Raw genomic sequence first — 15,369 nt, forward strand, 5'->3', positions numbered from 1 at the left:
GAATCTAATTGGTCAGAATGTGTTGAATAACATTCAGTAAGAGCACAGCTCTAAACAAATCATAGGTTTTAATTAATGCATTCTTACGTGTTACATACAGTAGTATATAATATAATGACAATATTCACAGGCAGTTCCTTGGTGGTGGTGCTAAATAATCAACGTTTAATAATAAAAGTTTGGTATTTAACAAAGAAAATATATAATGATTGTTATCGTGAAGTTTCTGTTAGGAAATAGTTGTTTAAAATCTATGGAAGAAATCTAGGGCAGTTTCCCGGTTTGTTAGTAATATATGAGGGTTTAAGTCTTAATAACTTCCAGAGAAAAATTAAATGCTGGTAAGGGAATGACTGTTTATAGGTGCTATAACATAAGTGATACGATTAAGTAGCTTATCATGTGGCTTAGGAGGGAAATAGTTGTGGTATATGAGGAATAAAATACTCTGGTATCTTATGTTATTGGGAAATATATTACATATTATATTATGAAGTAAAAATACCTCATATCCTACCTCCTCCTCTTCATTTTTTATGTGGCTACTGCACATAATCAATTATAATCTTTCCTAAGTATATTTTTGATGAAGGTTCAATTTGGAGGGATATTGTGTTGCTCGGGGATGAAATGTAAATGGAGTTGTTTCTAAAAAATAAAAAAAGGTTCTAGATGATCATTTATGAATCAGCTGTATTTCAATAATTCCTTCCAAAATAAAATCGGCATATTTTTGGAAAAATAAATCTTTAACACATACAGTCACGTTGCAGTCCGAAGATGATACGAAGAGCACTATTTACCTCGTTGAGTGTTCTTGGTGCAGAGCCTAATGTCATTGTCTTTCTGTGTCACTGTCAGTGACCATTTTATAGAAATCTTCCATTACTCACAGCCTACAACGCTGCTCTTCTCTCAAGCAGAAATGTGCTTTTAATGTCACTGGGAAAGATCAGCTAAATGTGCTTTTAATGTTGTTCTTATTATATGCCGTGTCATTCAGATACATAAGGGAATGAGATTTAATAATTTGTTCCAAAATCTGATTTCTAAGTAGAATGTAAATCTTATAATCAATATTTGCTGTGATGGGTGCATCTGATGAGGTTTTCTCTCCATACATTATACTGTTCTATTTTTAAATATCCAGTCTCTTCATTTCCATAAAATGTCCTCTGCCAGCTTTTAAGGTTGGACCTCTCCTCATTAGAAATTCATGAACAGTCGAGTTGTGATAGAGAATCTGAGACAGTTATAGATTTAGCAGCATTGGCAGCTACAGTGTTAGTTTGATGCCTTTATAAGGCATCGATTTTCACCAAATTTCCACACTTGAATGTTGTAGAATTACAGGCACAGCGAGGAGACAGGTCTGCAGTATATTAAAAAGAGTAATATATGGGTTTTTTTCTTTTGTTTGTTTTTTTTGATGAAAGTTTTTAGAGAATATTTAATATCCAGAAGCATTCTCCTCCTCTTAAGTTTATGCTGAAATTAAAGCATCTTCTGCTGGATTGTCCTCCTGGCTGCTTATTATATTACAGCAGGACTGCATTCATTATAGTACTTGGCGAAGTAGTGGTTTATGGATCTTTACTGGGTTGAGACATGGGATGTCTGTTTTGTGTCAGTGCTCTGATTTTGTGGGTTCTAAGGAGCGGGGAATTGATTTTTTCAAGCTGATTTCAGCAGTGAAGTGAGCAGCACTTATTCTGGGATATGCTGAAACAGCAGGAGCATCTGATAAAAAGGATGCTGGATAGAGAATTGTCACACGCTGCATGTTCAGGTTTCTGAGTGAAAAGGAACAAGCTTAAATAGCACAGCATATTCATTTTCAAAATTTCAAACCCAAGGGGAAACTGATGATTCTTATATACCCTTATACCCTTATATACCTGTTTCTTAAAGGATAACTCCACAATGAAGCACATTAAACATGTGTATATCGAAACACTGCTGGTGATAATTTGTTTGTTGATGCTGTATTTTCATTATTCCTGTGAGACATTTGTAGTTGTCTGCTACTCTGATGTCACAGGAGGACATTGCTGCTGCTCATATACTGTATAATGACATTTAATAGCAAAACCATATCAGTGATTTTACACATAAGTGATAATATGTACAGTAGGTTCTGCTGTTAGCTCCTGAAAAAAGAATGAAAGCTTCTTTTTAAATTCACAGTTTTTCAAATCAGATCTAGAAGCAGAAGTGGGGACATTAAATGTTGGCTCCAAGATGCAGTGTAGTTAAATAATGCAGTTATGCTTATTTACTGCAGAGTGAGTGAAGGTCAGGAGGTGAGTGAACTGGATAGACTAAATGACAAAAGCACTGCTGCACTGGTATCTTTTGGTAGGCTTTATGTACACTCACATACACTTTATTAGGTACATTATACCTGAACATTTATGCGTTTTTTTTATTCTGCCAATCATGAGGCAGCAGCACAATGCATAAAATCTAGCTTCAGTTACTGTTCAGTTAATGGAACCTGATGCTTTTCCTCTCATCATGGTTATGAAGAGTGATGTATTGAGTTATTATATCCTTCCTGGCAGATTGAACCGATCTGGCATTTTCCTGTCTTACCAACAAGGCTTTTTTCCACACACAGAGCTGTCTCTCACTCAGTTTTTTTTATGCAGCCTGCTGGTTAAACTCTAGAGACTGTTGTGTGTCAAAATCTCAGTAGATCAGCAGTTTCTGAAATACTCAAACCATCCCATCTTGTACCAACTCCCACATCATAGTTTTTGCCATCCGATGTTTGTTATGAACATTAACTGAAATTTGTTTCTGCGTGATGTTGTGCATTGTGGGTAATGTAGGAAAACATTAAATGATCACGTTTTAAACTTGGATGGATTTTCCATTAGTTCTGTTGCTTCATAATCAGAACCATTTTTCATAAGCTGTCACCTTGATCAAACAAAAGATTGTACAGGACCATAAATCATACTTCTTTTATCTATAAGGGCTACTCCGATATGAACAAATGAGCTGGATTTCAAGAACAAGGCTTTACTCTTTTGAACTCTGAAAAGGAATGTTTTAAGGGTTTAAAAAAAAACTTGTAGGCAGAAATGCTTGTATTTCATTTTGTGTATTGTACATAAAGGAGGACAGTGTGTTTGTTGAATTCAGATAAAATATTGTTATTTTTAACAGAGCAATGGTAATGTTAATTTGTGATTTTTTTACACATATTTTAATGCATTAACTTGTAATGCTAGAATATAAAGCTACGGTTGCTTTTGCCGAGCTTTTTAGTAAGTCATTCTTAATGCTTTTTATTGTGCTCATATGAATTATCCTGCTCAGTATGCTTATCTCCTCACGTAATTGTTTTTCTGCCTCAGTGGGCAATAAAGCACAATCACAGCAACGCATATTGACATAGAAATGTAATAATTACAGTGCAGTATTGCTTGGGAAACCATTTTAGAAAATCATATTTTACTATATTTTATAATTTGTTTGTCATTTTTAAAGTTGGTGAAATAATTTAAATATCCTCTGCAATAATAACTGAAACCACTATACTTTGTTTCCATTCTTTACTGAGGTTCATAAAGATTTGATAAAATAAATTATAAATTACTTATTTTACGTTTTTGGAGTTTACGGAAAACAGACACCAAAAAGGGACCAGCTATTCTGTGGAGCATATAGAGATTCTCTCCGATCTGGTTGAGGATGATTATCTTGACCAAGATATTTAAATTTAAATTTAAAAGAATTTAAAATTACTGGCCCTATTTTGGCATGAAGTATTGGTGAGGTATTGAGGCATACACCTCAGTAAGGTTCTTTATCCATCATAATTGCTTATGTTAAATGTGGCTGTCTTGTGTAGGTAGTGATCATGGAGGTGCAGGGGCTGAAATCTCTGGCCCCAAACCGTATTGTGTACTGCACTATGGAGGTGGAGGGAGGAGAGAAGCTACAGACGGACCAGGCTGAGGCTTCCAAACCGACGTAAGATACCCTTGTTGCTATTTACACCCACACTCTATACCAGCTGAGACCATTTTATTTAAATTACATCCTCTGATTAAGAAGTAGCATTTAATCAATGCTTAAACCATTTACATTTACATTTATTTACAACCATTTACAATGAGCTCAACTGCAATACTTTATAAAACAGTGGTTGAGTGGTGTCCAGAGAGAAGGCAGAGAAAATTTTTTTTTTACCAAAAAAAACCTTAGTGTATGTTGGTGGACAAGCAAGATAATATCAAAGATAAGTAGTAGTAGTAGTAGTAGCCTTTATTAATATCAATTATAATAATATCAATTGATAACATCAATTATCAAGATAATATGAGCTGTATCAAAAGACTGATTTGACTGTTACTTAATAAACAGCTTCACCACTGTTTTAATAGAGCAAAGTACCCACAGTCATGACTTCTTGATTTCTGTAGACTCACAGGATTAGAATTCATTCATTTAAAAAGTCCTGTATCATTTCCCTTTCAGTGAATTGCACTTTTTTGCTGAATTATATTTTCTGATCACTGTTTAAGCTGCAAGGAGCAATGTTTTCTGGTCATAAATGCTACAGGTTAATCACTGATGTTGCCACCTTTGGGGTAATGTAGTATATTTTTAGTGGGTGTTTCGTAGAATGTTGTATACAGTCCACATTTATGCAAATTTGATTCAGAAATAAACAATGTTCAAGTCTAATCTCTGACACAGACAAGTCCTTACCTTATCTCTGAAAAATAAAATCTGCTTCAATAACCTTGAGCAATACATGACATCAGGAATCTTTTTTTTTTTTTCCAAAAATGTGCTGTTCTGACTTTCTCATAGTGATGATCACTTTAAAAATATAATGAGAACCTTAAATATGAAATGTTTGTTCAAGTTTCATTCAATTTAGTTTCATTTTATTTGAGTAGAGCTTTTAACAATAAATATAGTTGCAAAGCAGAAATATATAAATAGACATTTTAAACTGAAATGTATCTACAGTACAAAGAGAACACCAGAGGTGACAGTGACAAGGAAAAACTCCCTGAGACAACATTTAGAAGCAACCTTTAGAGGAAGCAGACTCAAAGGAGAACCCATTCTCATCTTTGATTGAAATATTATATGACAATTTTCCTTAAACTCCTACAGTGTAGATACTCATGGAGACTAGACTACAGTACATCACTGCACAATATTAAATAATCAGCACTATACTACTGTATGTGTCCAAACCTGCAAGTAGTGGTTTGTGGTTTGTTAGAATTCTCCGGAGTGCTGCTTCTCCCAGACCGGAGGTTGTGTTCACGTCACGGCAGTGCTGCTTCAGGTGCTGTGTGTTCCAGCCTGCACGCATTTGGACACTCAGAGGCTCTGGGGAGAAGCACATGATTTTGAGCTATTTTGAGGCTCCCTATTCTGTCACTGGATCAGGTGCCAATTTATAATGAACTGAAAAAGATGGGGGGAGGAAAGAACTAGAAAACGGAAGGAGGAAAGAGAGAGAGCGCAGCCTCTTTTACCTCTCACAAGTGTAGTCAGCTGAAGAAACTGATTAAAAACATGGATAGAGAAAGTGAGAGAGAGTGAGAGAAAGAGAGAGTGAGAGAGAGAAAGAGAGAGTGAGAGAGAGAGACCAAAAGAGACCAACAGAGAGACAGACAGAGGGAGTGTGAAAAGAGAGAGAGTGTTGAGGGAATGGAAAATAGATTGAAAGTGAAAATGAGCAAGCCTCCAGGACTGAAGTATAATGACATCACTGTAGAATTAGCTTGATCCATCATCACATGCAGTGCATAGTTTCACATATTCACAACTTACTGCTTCATACAGAAGACACATGAATTTAAGGGTGTTGTATCGTGTCAAATAAATATATATATATAGACATATCTGTTTCATACGTTTTTTTTCTTGAAGAACAAGGTCACCTTCATGGTTTGCAACAATGATGACAAAACTCAGCATGAAGTAGCCACCAAGGACACTCTCTCCTCTATTCCTCCCATTTTCTTTCTCTCTGCTCAGACAGACAGAAAGAATAGGGCAGAGACAGAAAGATAGAAAGCTGGGGGGGGTCCAGAAATTGATTTAGGCTATGCTTACATTTTAGATTAAAACATAACTGTAGCCTATCTGAATAAGCTAGACAAAAGAAAGAAAGAAGCCACAGTGTTGTTTACATACACACAGTAGTATATGTAGTGTGAAGTGTAGTGTGATACATGGTGTATTGCAGTGTCAGCACATTTGCTGCCAGAATGTTAACCGTCCCACAAGAGAAACCAAACATACTGGGTGAGGAATGAGCACCGCCTGACCAACCACAGAGAAAGAGTCAAAAAAACAGGGTGTTACTTAGACACACACACACACACACACACACACACACACACACACACACACACACACACACATTGATGTTGTTATAGTGTTCACATGATCATTAAAGCTTTTTATAGCTTTACAGTTTTTATGGACGCTTGCCAGTTCTTTGTAGTTTGAAGGTAAACTGGGGATGTTGTCTACTCACAAAGGCATTTTTTTTTCATATTTTCTGTCTTTCACACACTTACCCAGTCTCATTTGACTGCTGCCTCTGACACGTGCAGCCTGTTTCCACGGCAGCAGATGATGTCACGTGTTCATGTCTTTACTGGGCCAGTTCAGCCTCTCATCATCGAAGCTGTGGAAGTGTATGCACTGGAAGATGGATGATTGTTCAGGGGACCATATTAAACATGCAATTTGGTGCTTCTACTAAATCTTTTTCAATGCTGTAACTTAAATTCATTCACACTGGCATTTTATAGTGCAGCACTGTGAAATTGTCGGGTTATTTCACTCCACTCTGTGCGGATGTGTACTTAGTAACATGTGGTAGTTTAGTGGGTTGTCTCTCTACATATCAATGCATATCAATGATATCAATGAATTTAAAACAGAATCAGTGAAAATGTGCTCTTGCTCCTGCATTCATTATGAGTAGCAGCAAGATTTATACATCTTTCACTCTTTTCCATCTCACCTTCTATCTTCTCACACTCGCTGTGCCATTGCAGTATCTCACTTTCATATAAGTGTTAGAAATGATGCAAGTCGAGCTTGGAGAAGAGTGGAGATGTACAGGCAGTCTGCCTTTTATTGTGCTCCTCCTCATGTGATGGCTTTGCTCAGAATATGGGTAAATCTGCTAAGAGAGAGGAGGGAATGTGAAGCATGGAGCTGGAAAGAGAGCAGAACTACAAGAGAGGTTAGATGTCTGAAAGAAGTCGAACAGAGAGAAAGGAGGAAGTGAGTGAAAAGGACAGGATTGAAAAAGATCATGTCTGTAGTGTTATGAAGTACGGTACAAAATCTTGGAAGGATGTAACGTATTTTCAAAATACAGCAGATGTGCCAAGTCATTCAAATCACAGTTTTTTTCTATCTATCTATCTATCTATCTATCTATCTATCTATCTATCTATCTATCTATCTATCTATCTATCTATCTATCTATCTATCTATCTATCTATCTATATACTGTATCTATCTATCTGTGCATTTTTTGCTAAAATAATTGATGCGTGGTGGGCATTTGTGATAGTTGTGTGTGTTGTGTGTGTGTACAGATGGGGAACTCAAGGAGACTTCACCACTACACACCCTCTGCCGGCAGTGAAGGTCAAACTGTTCACAGAGAGTACAGGAGTGTTAGCTCTGGAGGACAAGGAGCTGGGCAGGGTACGAATCTCCTTCTGTTATCACTTCCTCTTCTTCTGTGGCTGATTCTAATAATTCTAGCTTTCTGAAATGCCAGGTCATTCTCTTTGCCTGCGATAACAGACCAAATCACAAGTCTTATTCACCGTATGCAAACGACTGTAAAATGCTGCAGACGATTGATTAATTTGATTATATATTTGACATTTATGCAATCTGACATTGCAGCATATACAAGTAATTATGTAATCAAAGCGTTCCTATGAGAAAATCATGCCAGTGAACACTTGAAAACCTTACAACATTAGTATGCAAACATTTCTAGTGTACGTCTGGCAACGGCTTACAAAATTACAAAAGAATCTTGCGTAGCTAACTTCATAGTGGTATAATATTCAATTTAATGTTTGTCAATTTCCCTAGAGACAGAATTATGTAAGTAACTACTCCAAGGATCCCTCAATGCATGCACACAAACTTGTCATTCTTGAACCTACATAACTATGCTATTAGCATTACTGTAGTACCTGAATAATTGATTGTATTTACAGAATAAATACAATTTACTATAGAAAAGTTATTTGATATAAGATGAGTGAGTATATACATCTGAAGCTGAATAAGGACAATAAATCTTTAGCTATTTTAGATTGAAAGATCTGTATTGGCTGAATGTTTAGAGCATCTGAAGGAAAAAGGAGCCTGTTTAGTTCAGAATGTCTAGCCATATTGTCCCTTTGCCGACTTCACTTTGTCTTTTTTATGCTCCCTGCTGATATACACACAAACACCCACACAGTAGAAAGGTCTATTTTAGACCCATTTGACTTCCCTTTGGAGAGTCTTGTCCAGTTCACACTTCATGCACAAACACTGTGACTTTCACTGTTTAGTCCTCTGCATGATAAAATCAAAACTTTTATATAAAATAATTGTTTTGTCTGGCTGTTTGTAATAGATTTATTTAGATAGATAGATAGATAGATAGATAGATAGATAGATAGATAGATAGATAGATAGATAGATAGATAGATAGATAGATAGATAGATAGATAGATAGATAGATAGATAGATAGATAGATAGATAGATAGATAGATAGATAGGAGTTATTACATATGTATGTGAACATGTTCAGACTCAGCTTAAATTAATATGAGCACTGTGTATTGGTTGACGTCTCTCTAGTTGTTAGCTTGCACAGCTTGACCTTGCCTGTTAACAGGGAGGTGTGATGTGTTTCCTCCGAGGAGCAAGTCAGCTCAGAGCTCTTTAAAGTTTGCAAAGTCGAAGATTACGTTAACTCATCAAAGAGAGGCAGAATGTGGGGTGAGTGGGGAGTCAGACAGGAGAGCCGGATTGAGAAAGATGACACGAGATACGATAAGAAAAAGCTTGCTCCCTTCTGATAACGTGCCATACATGCAGCAACTCTTTCAACATTCAACTCCCTAGTCTTCAGAAGGATGAGAAAAATATTAATTGAATGTTAAGAGTTTAAAATAAATGCTGACTAGAAATGTGACACGTACATATTAGCTCAGCTCATACAGAAACCTGTGTCCTTCAGAGTGCTTATCCTGTTAATGATGCTGCATATGTGAAAACAGATTGAACTGAAAATGTTGGCAACAAGATGGCCTTATATTCTTGTTTAAGTGAGCAAATTCTCCTACTATCACAACCAACTGTAATAAACCTCTCTGATTGTTGAATAGGTTGTCCTTCACCCAACCCCTAACAGTCCTAAGCAGTCTGAGCTCCATAAGATGACTGTGACCAAGGCCTGCCCGGACCAAGACCTGAGGATCAAACTGGCTGTTCGCATGGACAAGCCCCAGAACATGAAGGCTTGCGGGTATGGATAGAACTGATGATCCAAACCAGAGAGCTGCTTTGATGTTGCACTTTTTTAAATTTCCTTTAAATGGCAGAACAAACTACAGTATAATGTGTCATGGTATAACAGAGCTCTTATAGTGCATTGTTCTGTAGTGTACCATTTGTGTTTTCTTTATTGTGTATGAACTCCTTTGCAATACCCCGAATCATCCTTTAGGCTCACTCAAACTTGATGTGTTTTACTGCATAGGTACTTATGGGCTTTTGGGAAGAATGTGTGGAAGCGCTGGAAGAAGCGCTTCTTTGTTCTGGTTCAGGTCAGTCATCTGAATTTTCTGCTGTGTGAGTCATGCAGTGGAAAAAAGTCTAGAAACATGGACGATGAATGAAAATGAGACATATGACTCAGAATAGGATGTTACTTTTCAGAAATAACAAACGTTGGTGTCAATCTGTTGTAAAGACTGAAATCCTTGATCTGAGAATGTGTGTGTGTGTGTGTGTGTGTGTGTGTGTGTGTGTGTGTGTGTGTGTGTGTGTGTGTGTGTGTGTGTGTGTGTGTGTGTGTGTGTGTCTGTGTGTGATTTGTGCTACAGGTGAGCCAGTACACTTTTGCTATGTGCAGCTATCGGGAGAAGAAGTCAGAGCCACAGGAGCTGCTGCAACTGGATGGGTATACTGTGGATTATACTGACCCACAGCCAGGTATACATAAACACACACACACACACACACACACACACACATTCTTAGAGCTGTGTGAGATGCTCGCATAGAACAGAGTTTGCCTAAAACAGGTGTCAGTTACAGTCCTGACTTTGATCTGAAGCTCTTTCTCTTTCTCACAATATGAGCAGCATCACCATCACCATCTGACAGATCAATGTATCCATAATATATCCTGACATTTCTGTTTTTTTTTTGAAGGTCAATAAAATGTGTTTTTGCACAGAGGATATTGGAGGAGACAAAATCTTAATATGAGACATTGCTTATCTCGAGGACTGAATTTTATAGATAAAAGTATGAACTTCACTTATGTAAAGTGAGCTGTAAGCATAGCATGCGTGTGCTTGCTCAAACTGTTCTTCTCTCTCCTCCATAATCAAGAAAAACCAGGGACAGTTAGAAAAATGACTTAAGCATCTGTGCAACTCTGAATACGAGTAACTTTTCTTGAGGAAATACTAGCATAACTTGAAATGTGGTCACTTTATCTAATTTTATTTATTTTAAAAAACATTTGAAATTTGTACATTTGAGTCACAGTTGAAAAGGCATGTTTTCCTTCACTGTGTGTAGGTTTGGACGGAGGCCGTGCTTTTTTTAACGCTGTCAAGGAAGGCGACACTGTGATCTTCGCCAGTGATGATGAGCAGGACCGCATCCTATGGGTGCAGGCCATGTACCGGGCTACCGGCCAATCACACAAGCCGGTCCCACCCACCCAGGTCCAGAAACTCAACTCTAAGGGTGGGGCATCGGCACAGATGGATGCACCCATTTCTCAGTTCTGTAAGTTCTGTTCTGCAAACGTACATTTTCAGGCACACAGTCTATAAATGTGTAAAATATATTTCATCTCAAGCTTTTAAAGAAAAAAATAGTATACATACTTACAGAAATATTACCTAACTTAATCAGCAGTGACCAGCCAGTGATACACACATACACAAACACACACACACACACACACACACACACAGACACACATACACACACACACACACACACATTCTTTAGGCATTCTAGATCTATCCAAAATATTCACCTCGGTGATCCGTTGTGAATGTATTCATCTCTGGTCAACACTAAGAATCTAATGTGTCACCTGTACAATAGCATGCATTCTTAACAGATTGCAGCAGTAGCAAAAGGTAAGAATAGTGTGTGTACAGTGGAGTGTGTGTTGATTCTAAGCTGTAATTTTCTGTGTAAGTTTTTTTATTGCGTGCCAAAAACAAAACAAAATATTAAAATGGAGTTACCTTTAGAATACAGTATGTACATTCTTGACATCCATTTACAAAGATATTCCAAGTAATGTTTGATTTTGTTACAGATAAGACAGAGTAGCACCCAACCTTTGTTTTAAATCAGTTTTATTCAAAGTTTTTTCACTGCACATTATGTCTTCAGAGAGCTCTCTGCTGAACTAAGTGTGCACAGTGAAAAAAACCCCCACAGCAACAAGCACAACATGATTGCAATAATCTGAAAGCACTCTATCTTTTACACTTTGAACACGAGACTTTATGTAAGATAACAGATAAAAAAGCAATATCGGATATTAATCTCCAATGTACATTAATCTCTAAATAACATGAGCATTACAGTTTAGCTAGGTTGTAATAAAATATTAACTCTGCAATGATATGCATAGGAAGCTTCAAGAAGAGACAACAGCGTGTATAAACAAAACAAAATAGATCCTGCTATTCAGAACCGTGTCCATGTTTTTGGTGTGCATCTTACAACCTCAGCCTCTGTTCAGATTGAGGTTTTTTAGTCCTACAGCTACTTTTAAAAGTTACTGAAATATTAGCATCATTGCTTTTTTTCTTGTATCCAAACAACTCTTTTTAAAAGGTTGTTTTTGAGGTATTCTGTTAAAATTTGTGCTTTTTTTTATTCCATATTAAGTGAAACTCATACAGCTATGGAAATATTAAGGTTGATTAAAAACAATCCAGCAAGTTTTTGCTGTTTATGTATCGGTTATTATTATTATTCGGTATGTAAATGTTTCTTATGGTCAGTTTTTATTAAATTTAGCTGATGTCATTCAGATATAAAACAGATCTTAGCTCTTCCTTCTGAAATGCAGTAACATGCCGTAGATGTTTTACACTCTCACCTTCTACATACGGTGGGTTTGAATGGCACAAAGAAGTAACATACACCACTTACAGCCCTCACACTGACCTCGCACACACACATCAAATCAGTATTCATTGCAGTTGATTCGAACAGATTCTAGAATGCTATGAAGGTTCTGACTTTTCTTCTGGTGATTAATCAGTTTCCCCAGCATTTTGTGTCTTCATGTGGCTGTTGTAGCCAAAAATACTTGCTTTTTGGTAACTACATGAAATTGCAAAATTGCGAGCACATGATTCTTATTTTAAAACTAGTACTTTTGAGGACACATGTAATTACTTTCTGTGATCACAGTACTCATGTTCGGTGCATGTGAATGTAAGGACGTTTTGGCTGAACGACACACCAAGTGTCTTAGCCCAATCCTGCAGAGAATATGTGGTAATTTTGAAAAATTGGAAGGTCTGGAGAATATCATAGAGTTTGCTTGAATTTGGTGTCAATTTCTGCAATTGCAAAATCGACAAAATCCTGGAGGGACTGATTAAAATAAAACATGTAAAATGAAAGGAAAAATCCACCCTAAACCACTTAAGCATCTTCAATAGCATATTTTCTAAATAAGTTCTAAGTTGGCTTTTTGTTTTTTTAAAGTTAAACTTTTTTGATGGCCCTTGTTCACTTTGGCTATCAATTTCCTACATTATCTAATATAAGTAAACTTATATTACACTACCAGCAAATAGTGGCAACAGTAGGAACGAAGCCTCACTGTATGTCTACCTAAAGAAAGCAATGCAGCACAGCTTTAATCATTTAATCTTTCCAGCTCACTCATCTCATCGTCTGTACGCTGTGGTCAAAGAGATCTGGCTCCACAGTTTAAAATTTCAGGCTCCTGTATGATAAAATAATACCACCTTTTCATCTTGTAGCCACGCTAAATCTGTGCACAACTGAGTATAACTGCATTGCATCCTTGAACATCACGTCTAGACATTGCTGCCTCCACTTCGGGTTTCTCATTATTTCAACATTGGATGTTGCGGTATAATGACGAGCGAGAAAAGAAGCTGTTGCCATTTTGTTTTAAGGAGCTAATAACCAAGTCTGACCATTATATCTTATGTTTGAGATTGTTGAATTTCTCTTGGGAATAATAAAATAGATACAGCACAAAGCAACAAATTAACATAGCCACGCTAAGTACAACAGAAATATATTTTAATAGAATTATATTTAATTTGCTTTAGGGTGGTTTTTTCCCTAAAGAGAATGAATTTGCGATATTTATTATGTTATTATACAGTATATACATTATATAACATTTTTAACTAATGCAGTGCCTTCATAGAATCCTTATAGTTGCTGTTACTGGCATAACATATCCAGTTTACAACTATTCTGATATGGACCTCTAAAAGGTAAGATTATTTGCCAGTACAGTGTCACAGAACATCTATATAGATTATACATTGAAGAATCCTGTTAAAACCAACTGCACCCAAGTAATGAGTAAAAAAAAAAAAAAAAAAAAAAAAAGATACACCAATCTTTATCTTTTTCCCCATCTTCCCCTCCTTGTCTATCTGTCTCTATTTGACATTGTCCTACACCAGCTCAGACTGCACTATCATGTTGGTACAAATCGTCGTTTTTACATTGTGTTTATCTTCCTTCATGCTTTGCTTGTACCCTTCTTTACTCGTGCAGCTATAGTGGGGTCAGGGTTTTCGTGTCTGCATTTTTTCCTTCAGCCTTGTTGCTAGTCTTTATGTTATTCTGATTTGTCCCTTCTTACCCTGCTGTCTTCTAGCTGGACTTAAGGGTAAGTGCTTCCCTGTTAGCTAGCACCAGTCAGATAATCCTAAAACCATTATCTGACAAATATAATGTGTCTTTTCTTTTTTTCTTTTTTTTTTTTTACTCTTCCTTTTCCTTCTTCTTTTATTTTCCATTTTTTAACTCTCAAATCTTTTCATGCCTTAGACCAAAGTAGATGATTTTATTTAATGGATGTAGGTCTTTATTAAAAATATACTTTTTTTGCCAGATTAGGATGCATGAATTTTTAATTCGTCTCTTGTTATTAAAAAGCACAGATATTATGACTGATTTGTTTGCATAATTGCCTTCTCTAACACCTCTAACACACCTACTGTAGTGTCGCTGAAGTAAGAAGACCCCTCAGAGTAAAGATGAAAGATGGATGATATGTCAAGAGTAACGTTAATATACCATGCATTAAAAAAGAACATTAGACACCGGAGATAGGTGCCTAAGCCGAGAATATTCTCCAGCATCTATTCTTAGGCATCTATCTCCGGTGTCCAATTTTTTTTATAGTATGCAGGATATTGAAGTTTACAAATCATGCATGCAAAGAGTTAATACAGCTAACATCTTTATAAACAGAACTCCAGACCTACAGTTATCTAGTATGAAATGTTTTTAAGTTCAATTTCAATTTAACTATTGACTAATAAAATTATCAGCTCATGGCAACAGAATCTATAGCACTTTACTCTTGAGGGTTCATTTATCATTAGGTTGATTTATTTTATTTTATTTTGGCTTATAAGAGATGGCAAATATGTAAGTGGAGTATTCTCAATGCAATGCCAAGGACTAGGTATTGCCATCCTTTGTTTCCATGAAATACTCCCAGTTTTTGTAATATTTTTAATCAGATTTTCTGGGTCTGTTATAGATAGCTGCTAAGCCCAGCAGTGAGACACTCCATTTTGAGTTTGTGTTCTGATTGCCCATTTATTGCTTGAGTAGGTGAGCACTCAGATGTGATGTAGTTCATTTAGATGGTGGTAAAAGGGTGAGATTTTTGTTTGTTTGTTTGTTCCTTTCTTTTGATTTTGTTATTACCCATGTTCCCAGAGAATGACCCAGTTTTAGCCTCTGTTGGCTTCATGCTAAACTTATGTACTTGCAACAGAACTGTAATGCTAGCCTGTTAGCGTACCACCACGGTGGCTTGCTTGCTAGTGTGCTCAGCAATT

At 36.5% G+C, this 15,369-nt stretch overlaps 1 protein-coding gene across 17 annotated transcripts in view; it reads left to right on the plus strand.

The window, feature by feature from the left end:
- cadpsb (Ca2+-dependent activator protein for secretion b) overlaps positions 1 to 15,369 on the plus strand; it is a 71,358-nt gene that overhangs the window by 30,207 nt on the left and 25,782 nt on the right. For 10 of the 17 annotated variants that reach the window (XM_047813807.1, XM_047813808.1, XM_027147096.2 and 7 more), the window contains exons 6-12: positions 3,863 to 3,984; positions 7,605 to 7,716; positions 9,412 to 9,551; positions 9,786 to 9,852; positions 10,132 to 10,240; positions 10,838 to 11,050; positions 14,172 to 14,183. In XM_047813807.1, coding sequence (XP_047669763.1) covers positions 3,863 to 3,984; positions 7,605 to 7,716; positions 9,412 to 9,551; positions 9,786 to 9,852; positions 10,132 to 10,240; positions 10,838 to 11,050; positions 14,172 to 14,183 — 775 coding nt within the window. The remainder of the gene's footprint in view (positions 1 to 3,862; positions 3,985 to 7,604; positions 7,717 to 9,411; positions 9,552 to 9,785; positions 9,853 to 10,131; positions 10,241 to 10,837; positions 11,051 to 14,171; positions 14,184 to 15,369) is intronic. The other 7 variants (XM_027147105.2, XM_027147107.2, XM_027147098.2 and 4 more) reach the window with 1 other exon arrangement.

The sequence above is a fragment of the Tachysurus fulvidraco genome, chromosome 5 (genome assembly GCF_022655615.1).
Source record: "Tachysurus fulvidraco isolate hzauxx_2018 chromosome 5, HZAU_PFXX_2.0, whole genome shotgun sequence".
Taxonomy (NCBI): domain Eukaryota; kingdom Metazoa; phylum Chordata; class Actinopteri; order Siluriformes; family Bagridae; genus Tachysurus; species Tachysurus fulvidraco.